We start from the raw sequence: 10,459 nt of genomic DNA on the forward strand, positions 1-10,459 counted from the left end.
GCTCATTCTGATTCTGATTCTGATTCTGAAAACCAGCAAAAAATAAAATAAAATATTATATATATATATATATGTTTATAGACTTAATTTTCATTATAAAAAAGGTGTAAAAAAACCCCAAAACATACGTCATCGGTCCCACTAAATATGCATGTTTGGAACGCCGCTTTGACCAATCAGATTTCAGGAGCGGACCTAATGACACACTACTTTTAGAAAGACACACATGAGAACAGTCTTGTGCTTCAGTTGTCCAGTAGCCAATCCTCGGCTTTCTTCGGCAGGCGTGCAGAACCACAGCCTTCGGCGCTAGGATCCAGAAGGCAGGGCTTTGATTTCTCAACTAATTCCTCTGGCAAAACACGAAACGCTCATATGCACAACTTCCTGGTTAGAGAAGCGGACCGCGCTGAATGTGATCGCAGACTGACTTTGTAGATGCGCGAGAGCGAGAGGCACACAAGAGGAACGAGCGTCTGAAAGTGCGTCCGGTTGGGATTAACTTGAGAATGTAAAGAGAATGTAAAGGACGCCTCAGAGAGCAGAAGTGTGTGCGGATTGTGGGCAGTCCGAAATGTCCCACGAAACAGGCACAAGATTTGTCGCCGGTCATTGAAATCGCCTCGATCACTTGTAATTATTTTGGTTAGTCAAGTTAGTGTGTTTCCTTCATTGACGCTCAATTTGTTCTGCCATTCCGTGTTGCTCTAATCGCGCATTTGGACATGTGGAGACTGCGAGGATCGTGTCGTGTGGGGATGTTGTGTTTGACTTTATCAGCCCTTCTCATCCAACCCATCAGCTGTCATCCCGGTAAGAGAGGCCTTTGTGGTTAATATTTTATGATATGAACGGTGATTGTGGGATATTTCAATGCAAAAAGTTGTGTTGAATGAGCAGGTGCGTTCGTGTCGATCAGTGTCGGAGATCATAAGGCATTTAGAGTGATCGTGCATGTTTAAGGCAAATAGTGCCTTGCAAATCAAAAGGATCTTAACTGTAGATGCTGCAATTCAGTATTTAATAGGGTGCATATGATTCATGAAGGTCAGTTTCGTAGTCCTCTGCTCTGTGGCAGAAGTAAAGGCTTTAGCAAGATCTCGGAGATCATAAGGCATTTAGAGTGATCGTGCATGTTTAAGGCAAATAGTGCCTTGCAAATCAAAAGGATCTTAACTGTAGATGCTGCAATTCAGTATTTAATAGGGTGCATATGATTCATGAAGGTCAGTTTCGTAGTCCTCTGCTCTGTGGCAGAAGTAAAGGCTTTAGCATGGTCTCACGGACTTGTTCCCAAGGTGATGTCATCCAGGCTATGTGGAAGGTGTCCAGAAACTCGTAGATTTGACTTCTAATGAGGAAGTAGTTAGTATTATTATTTTTTTTTTATGTAATTGATTTGTATTATTTTTATTTTATATAACAATTTATTATTTTATTTTTTATTGTATTTATTTGTTCTTTACAGTACATTGATCAGTGTAGCTGAATTTAAATGTGCTTTATAAATAAAATGTACTTATTCTATTATTTAGATTTTTAAATCAAATTTAATTACATTTGACTTTTTTTAAATTTATGGCTTCCTTATATCAGCCTGCAAGATTGACGTTTAGAAATGCTTCTCTTATAATTTGTGCATATACAATTAATCTGAATAGTAGGACAATGCTTACGTTTTTAAGATGTTGTTCATACAGGTTGTGAGCAGGTGTACTGTTAAAGGTTTTCATCATTACAAAAGCATCTTTATTTTCCACCCATTTAACCTGTCGCAGTAATTTCTGTGATTTGAAATTTGGTACCACTTAGATTTTACTCTAATATCTGCCTTAAATTAAGTTTTTCATTTTTTTTTCTTCAGTGAATATTTTTAACAGTGATGAAAAAAAGCAGCTTAAACCAGCATACGTTGGTTCGCTGGTCTTACGTGGTTTGAGCTGGTCTCCCAACCTGGCCAAGCTGGTATTTAGCTGCCAGCCTGACCATCTAAAAATACCAGCCAAAAGAGCATCTTGACCAGATGGGAAGACCAGCTAAACCATCTTATGGACCATTTGATCAAACATAACTGACATATAGAATCTAGTTTAATTACCATTGGTTTTCCTAACTAGGGCTGTATCCACCATAGACATTAAAGGGAACTATTGAATGTTCTTATTAGTGGTTGACCAATATCACATTTGGTTCCCATTAATATGTGCCTATATTCTCATCCCTAACCACTTCTGGTCATGTGATGTGAGAATATGATTTTAATTGTTCTGCATTATCATTGCCATCACATTACCATTGTACAGAAACATTATGAATCATGTCAGCAATTACAGCCAAGACAAGTAGTTCTCTTTAAGCATCACATATGCCAAATTTCCCTTTTAGACTGTGGCTCTTGGACACTCTTGACATCATGTGCGCTTAATGAGCATAGTAAAAAAAAATCCAAGCAATGGAACATGATAACAAATTGAACACACCAGACATTTTCGCCACTGCCGAGGCGGCACTGAAATTAACTGAAAAATGTGTTGGGCCTTTATTACTCATGGATAATAGCCTTAGCAGATGAACGGAACATGGCGGACATCGCAAATCAGTGTTTCCTTTTCCTGTCCCAGCCCTCATTAGCTTTTATTTGAGTACAGACACTCGCTTTTGTACACTGTCACAGATCCCATCCCTATATTTCTATTAGTGGTATCATATTTCAATAGCTGACAGTGAGCTGAGATGGTCAACATGTAGGGCAATGGTTAAACCGCAAGTTTATAACCTCTAATGGTAACAGCCTGTTACATCAGCTTGCGTAATGGTTTATGGGGAGATGTTACATTTGACATCAAAATCAGAACAGATGTTTTATTCTTATTGAAGACAGGCTGGCCACTGGGCATCGCGTTCAATGATAAAACTTTCTGGCCAAAGACTGTTCCCCATGTCTTCCCCCGAGCTGATCAGAAATGAAAGGGCACTTCATTATTTGGTTCAGGAAGGGCTGGGACATCCGATTATGTAATTCTTTTTGTTTCGGGATTCCATTTGAATTATATATTGTTTGTGTGGCTCTGATTTTGCTTACATTGTGGTGACCAAATATATAGCAGCTTAAAACATACACCACTGGTCAAAAATTAGGAATAAATATGATTTTCTAATGTTTTTAAAAGAAGTCTTTTATGCTCACTAAGGCTGCATTTATTTGATAAAAATACAGTAATATTGTGAAATATTATTACAATTGAAAAGAACTGTTTTGTATTTTAATATATTTTAAAATGTTATTTTTTTTCCTGTGATGGCAAAGCTGAATTTTCAGCAGTCTTCAGTTATGCATAATAATATTGCTGCTCATTATAATAATAATGATGATAATAATAATAATAATAATATTGCTGCTATTATGATTAATATTGTTAAAACGGTTATGTTATTAAAACTGTTAAATGTTTTTTTGCTGCTTAATATTTTTGTGATTTCAAAAGATTGGGATAAGTAAGATAAAAAATGTTCAATAATAAGCAAGGATGCATTCGATTGATCAAAAGTCACTGTCAAGACATTTATAATTTTGCGAAAGATTTATATTTCAAATAAATGCTTTTCTTTTAAACTTTCTATTCATCAAAAATTCCTGAAAAAAAGTATAATGGTTTCCACAAAAATATTAAGCAGCCAAACTGTTTTCACCATTGATAACAACAATAATAACCACTATTAATAATAGATCTCCAATAATAATTGAGCATCAAATCAGCATATTAAAAAAATGACTTCTGAAGGATCATGTGACATTGAAGGCTGGAGTAATGACGCCGGAAATTCAGTTTTGCTGCACAGGAATAAATTACATCATAAAATATATTAAAATAGAAAACAATTATTTTAAATTGTAATAATACTTCACAGTATCACAGTATTACTGGACATTACCACAGTCAATCACATGCCTTAGTTCACATCCGAGCAGGTTTTGTGTAAAATGTAATGCGTACTCTCGAGCTACTACCTGCTCCTGAGCATTTGTAGATGTCTTTAAACTTATATCAAATGCATAGTTTAAATTTTTCATTTATGTGTTCTTTCGCGCTTGCAAAAGAAGGTCAAAGATCTCCAAACCCTGTGGGGAGCGTCTATCATCTCCTGGCCGACACCACAGGACGCTTCTGCTTGACACCAGTATCCATCAAGGGCCTCTTGTCAAAAGACACTGGATTTTTAATGCTCTACCTTGCCCTTCAGTCTCTGTTGCCGCACTCTCGCTCTCCTCTAATGAGGAGTCCTTTCCTGTGTGATTGAAAGGCAGTCGGTGCAATAAAATCAGAAAAGAAGCCCTCTACTCCTCTGCCATTCTTATCCACCCATCACCAAAATCCTGACCTGCATACAAAGAGCCTGTTAAGCGTTTAATTGAAAGCAGAGAGTAAAAAATCAATACGCAGGAAGCTTTAAAAATAACGGGAAGCAGTGATCCAGATCCATATTTTATATCCACAGATGGGTGTAACTTTTACATATGTCGCTGGCTCACTTTAGCGTGCATTTTACAGTCTTTTTAAACTAGATTGGTGTTTGACTGTGGGCAAGTGCTTTAATAGAGTGGTTTAAAGTTTTAGTTCCCTGGCTGATCACTCCTGTTGTAACATGCATTTTAGACTCAGATATGTCTTGTTCTGTGAATAAAACGCTGGCATTTCGCCCCACTGTTTGTATTTCAAGTATGAAGCAGTGATGATTTGACGAGATGCCTTAAGATATGGTATGGGATTCTGCGTTCTGTTGTGTCTTATTCTAGGATTCTGAGATGTGTGTGTGTGCTTGTTTCTGCTTCGTCAGCAGTATGTTGTCAGCAGGGAAAAGATTCAGGAGGGACGTCTCTCTTCCTCCCATCTCAGGCCTTATTTTGCATAGTCATTTATTTTTATTTGATCATGACCATCACATCTGGCATTAAAATCCAAACAATTCTAAAATGCCTACATGATATTTTCAGCTTACTTGTAGGAATGGACAGTATACATTTTTGCAGATAAGTAGATAATTTCTATCATGTTATGGCTGCTAAATAATTACTGTATTAATTTACAAAGATTTTTTTTTGGGGGGGGGGGAAGAAATTAATACATCTATTCAGCAAGGATGCATTAAATTAAATCCCATTTCAAAGAAATGCTGAACTTTCTTTGAATCAAAGAATCTTGGAAAAAAGTATCACTGTTTCCACAAAAATATTAAGCAGAAAAAAAAGAATTTCACATTTACAATAATGTTTCTTGAGCATCAAATCAGTAGAATGATTAGAATGATTTTTGAAGGATCAATCGCAGGAATAAATTACATTTTAAAACACAATAAAAAACAACAACAGTTATTTTAAATTTAAATAATATTTCACAATATTACTGCCTTGGTGAGCATTAGAGACTTCTTTCAAAAAATTTAAAAAAAAATCTTACCAACCCCAAACTTTTGAACAGTATTTTATTGTGCATCCATACTTATTTGTGTTTTTTTTTTTAAATATATATTGTAAAATTGAAAAATATTACAATATACTCCTATTGATATACTTAGGTTTTAAAATATTAAAGTTCAATGCAGAACTCGTTCTGCACCATTGAAAGATACTCCAATTGTGTAGGTAGTTGAAGTGCTCAATATGTGTGATCACATTTATAAGCTATTAGATGATTTTCACCTGCTGGATCATAAAATCCCTTCCCATTGAAAGAGGGACTCTAGTGAATATCATACACACTTGCAGGTAGCTCTTTTTACTTCTACTAATAAGTGGCCACTTAGCAACCACCCAGCACATCTTAGCAATGGCATAGCAACACTAGTATCCTAGTAAAAAGCACCCTAGTATCATGGTGGCAAGTTCTGCACTCCCATTTTCTAAAAATCAGAGTCTTCCAGTGCATAAAACAGTGTAGACATGTCTTTTTAATGACTGCAGTATTGCGGTTTTGAAGACGTCCTGCTTTTTTTCATGAATTATCTTCTGTATTCTGTTATCCACAGCAATATTGCAAATTTTATTTTAATTAGTGCTTCAAAAGGCGAAGAACTTAGCAATTGTGTAACCTGCTCCCTATTTGAGACGAAATTTAGCAGCTGAGTGAGTAGTCGCCCAGAGCAGATGAGATATTTACATTTTTATTGAGGTGCAGCTCACAACTGGAGGCCAGGGATCGGGTCAGAGATTCTTTAGCCACAAGCTCTCTATGAGTCTTTTATCATATGTTTCCAATTGCCACATGCTGCGCTTTGGATCTCCTGTGTGGTTGATGAAGGGCCTTGACCTGCTGCATCCTTATATCGATTCCGACTGTCCAATCACCCACACCAATGACACTGTGAACCACGTTAAAAAGGCTTAGGATGTTGGGAATGAAAGACTGTTTGATTCTATTGGTTCACAGGCGCCTTTGATGCTGTAGCACATGAGCGAGCTGCTTAGCTGGAAGGCGGTCTCCGATGTATCTTTTATGCGCATGATACTTGTATCGAATCTAATTACATGTATATTCAGTTCTGTGCAGACATAACGATAAAACACGCAGCTATGAGTTAATAGCTATGTTTTATAAGCCCTGAAATATCCAGAGAACGTTATTTTAAGAGAGAGGTTATATTATCTTAATAAAATGATTGATTTGTGCCCTTAATAGTTATCGCGCCCCTCGACTTGTTGCAAGCCCATTCAAAATGCTCAGAGAAGTAGTAATTTTCTTCTCTCAAATGGATTACAGATGGATGTACATGACCACAATCACACACACACACACACACACACACACACACACACACACACTTTGCTCCAAGTGTCCTGTCTGTTAACATCCACAAAAAATAAAAATTAAATAAATAAAAATTAAATTAAATAAAAAAAAACATGAGGTAAAAAATTAATTGTGATTACATGATTGTGAGCCCATAAATGTAAAATGTTTGTTGTTAAATTATGAAGTGAAATTATTACAATATATAATAGTTTATATTAGTGTTGTCACGGTACCAAAATTTCAGTATTCGGTACCAATACCAGTGAAAATCCACGGTTCTCGGTACCAATTTCGGTACCAAAGCAAAACACAAAAACATGCTAATTGAACAACATTTTTATTAATAACGTTAAACAAAAATTAAATGTACAAAACCAATGCCATTCTTTATACTTATTTAAAATTGTTTCAAGTTTTTCCACAAGTAATAAAAGTATGAAAAAAGTAAACAAGTTTCACCCAAAAGTTTAGTCATAGTTCTGCTGCCACTGAAAAACATCTGTAAACTGTTGTCTGTTTTAGGGTTTGCTGGTGTGTTTCAGGATCTTCCTCAGTCTGCAGCTGTAAAAGGAAAATATAATATACTTAAGTAAAGCAATGGGCTGAGTCTGACCAAATGCAGTAAATAAAACTATATCTATATAATTATAGTTTATAACATGTCATTGCCTCACTTCATCTTAAAACTACTAATCTAACTTTGTTTTGCAGACCACCCTTTGTTTTTTTTATTTTTGTAAAAAAAAATTTTTATAGTTAGGTATTTTTTAAATCAGGCATCATGCGATTTAAGAGCCGCTTGTTGGGTAGCCTTTTAAATTTGATTAAGAGACTTTAGAAAACAAATGATAAGATTACAGCTTCTCTAAGGGGATAAACACACATTCAGTCTCAACAAGCATCACATTGATATTCTATTGACATTTTTTGTTTTGGGAAAGCAACAAACCACAATGAATAATTTTAAAAATAGCAGAATAAACTAAATACTTAACCAGTGTTTTCTCAGAGCAATGTTTGAAAACAATTTTTGGTGATTAAAATTTTTTTCTTCATATTTTTGATTCTATTTTATTTTTATAGAGAAGGGATGGAATGAGAAAGTCTGGCCCAAACCCATGTTTCCCACCTGAACACCATAGCTCGAGGTGTCAAACATGTCCACTAACCACTAGATCATTGTTTTGGTCTTTTTAATATTGTGTTATTAGAAAAGAACATCAAATTGAATTTGAATTGTTAAATGTGAACTACACAAGAATTTCCTGGGTAAAAATTAACATTGGAAAAAAAAAATTAACATAGCATTGAGCAAGTACATGAAATCAGTGTTCTTGCCTTACCTGTTTTACCAACTATTTATATTTTGACCACTGAGGCCGTATTTTGCTGAAATTTCAGGTTTACTTCATTTTGTCCTTGCATGCTTTGTCATCTCTGTAAGTAACTTCAAATTTGATGTTTCAACCACAGGCGGTGATAGAGAGACCAGAGTTCTGCTGTCTACTTTATTGAAGGAACAATACATCAAATTGAATTTGAATTGTTAAATGTGAACTACACAAGAATTTCCTGGGTAAAAATTAACATTGGAAAAAAACAATTAACATAGCATTGAGCAAGTACATGAAATCAGTGTTCTTGCCTTACCTGTTTTACCAACTATTTATATTTTGACCACTGAGGCCGTATTTTGCTGAAATTTCAGGTTTACTTCATTTTGTCCTTGCATGCTTTGTCATCTCTGTAAGTAACTTCAAATTTGATGTTTCAACCACAGGCGGTGATAGAGAGACCAGAGTTCTGCTGTCTACTTTATTGAAGGAACAATTAACCGAAAAATAAAAAATCTGTCAACATTTACTGAAATTTTACTCGTAAAAGAAGATATTTTGAGAAGTGTGGATATCCAAACAGTTGTTGGTGCCCATTGACTTCCATAGTATGGAAAAAATAAAATGCCATGGAAGTAAGTGGGGCCCAGAAACTCTTTCGAAAGTCCCGCATAAAATATCTTCTTTTGTGTTCAGCAGAAAAAAGAATTTCATACAGGTTTGGAACGACATGAGGGTGAGTAAATGATGACAGAATTTTTATTTTTGTATGATGAGAGCCTAAATTAGTAAGAAAAAGAATTTCAATTTGTATGTGAAAGTCTGAGTGTTTTAACGTAACCTTTTCAAACTCAGGAATATACAGTTCATTTAGATTAAAAACCGAGATTAAAAATCAGTAGATTTTCAGACCCTTTATGGTTCTGTGATTATGATTGTCCTTCTAAAGGTTGTTACACACTCATCCAATTGCTTGATAATTAATAGCGAAAATGTGTTTGCCCTTTCCTCAAACCTATAACATATGATTAATCCAGCTAATGGATTTTCCCAAGCTTTTGATGGACTCAGTCAGCAGAGCGTTTAGCTACTGTAGCTGGTAAGTCCTTAGTGTTAGCTTTGACAGCTTTAGTGATGGCTACTGGTCTAAGAGAACTCCGTCTATAGGGATCTTAATTACACTGTAATTATCTCTCACACCGGGTAGATGTTAAGGCATTCTCTGCTCTTAATAGCCTCAGTGGAATTTTACATTATGCAGTCTACTTTGCCATTTTCATTTTATTCATGATTGATCACGTAATACTCCAGTGGAACCCAATGGAGAACTCTAAAAACGGAGCTCTCTTGGTCTGCGGTGTCTGTTTAACCGTTGGCTTTTCCATGCAGGAAGTCGTACTGTATTGCTGTTTAAAATAGCTCCGTCTTCTTGCTAAACAATGAAACAATAGGCCATCACTTGTTCCATAAATACAGGATAAAGCCAGGATGTTGGTGGTTTGCAAACACAATGTGGGCTGGCTTGCTTTGACTCCGGACTCATGGTGCGGGTCCACCTTGTCCCCTGCCTTTTGCTTTAATACTATAGATAGGATCTTTTCTTCCTTTTGGGCATTGATTCATCCTCATTGATTGAATGAATGAGGATAAATGTTTAGTACTTAGATGTGAGATGTTAGTGATTAAGTTACAATAGGCCATCTCTGTAAATGTTGAGGCAGAGGAAGCCATTCCCCCTCTTCTCTTTTTGCGTTGCTACTTGGCAACCCAAATCATATGTGGGTTTTTTTTTTTTTGAGAACAGATGTGCTATTATTTTATTTATAAGTGATCAGATTTATGATTTTCATCTGGCTGACAAACAAATGAGTAAAACACTCCTAAAGACTTACATTGACACCTATAGACTTACATTGGAATTCAGCCATATTTTGGGAATCAGAATATCATATAGACTTGGGCTTGGGCTTTTTTAATTAGGGCTATAAGAAGCCATCAATTTTTGAACACCGTAGCAACACTCTAGCAACCAGTCAATTATATTCTAGCAATTCCCTAGAAACCACTCAGAACGCCTTAACAATAGTTTGCCATACTGTTTATTAGGGCTGGGTAAAAAATATCAATATCTCAATATTAATCGATTCTCATTTTTTCGGAACAGTATCGATTCTTAAATCCCAAGAATCGATTAATCTAGCCTGTTTTCAGTTAATGGACGGAACACTGAAGGGCACTTCCCATCCAATATATCGCAATAAGCATTGTGCTTTGGTACATTTAATATGAAACAAAGTCTCAGATTTCAAATTATGTCCATTGTATTGCAGTATTCAA

At 35.6% G+C, this 10,459-nt stretch overlaps 1 protein-coding gene across 1 annotated transcript in view; it reads left to right on the forward strand.

The window, feature by feature from the left end:
• Nucleotides 1–202: 202 nt before the first annotated feature.
• LOC107708181 (receptor-type tyrosine-protein phosphatase gamma-like) overlaps nt 203–10,459 on the forward strand; it is a 79,933-nt gene continuing 69,676 nt past the window's right edge. The window contains exon 1 of the mRNA XM_016512360.1: nt 203–813. Within this exon, the coding sequence (XP_016367846.1) occupies nt 726–813 (88 nt within the window). The 5' untranslated portion in view covers nt 203–725. The remainder of the gene's footprint in view (nt 814–10,459) is intronic.

This window comes from Sinocyclocheilus rhinocerous, unplaced genomic scaffold (genome assembly GCF_001515625.1).
Source record: "Sinocyclocheilus rhinocerous isolate Xijiao unplaced genomic scaffold, SAMN03320098_v1.1 scaffold113, whole genome shotgun sequence".
Lineage (NCBI taxonomy): Eukaryota > Metazoa > Chordata > Actinopteri > Cypriniformes > Cyprinidae > Sinocyclocheilus > Sinocyclocheilus rhinocerous.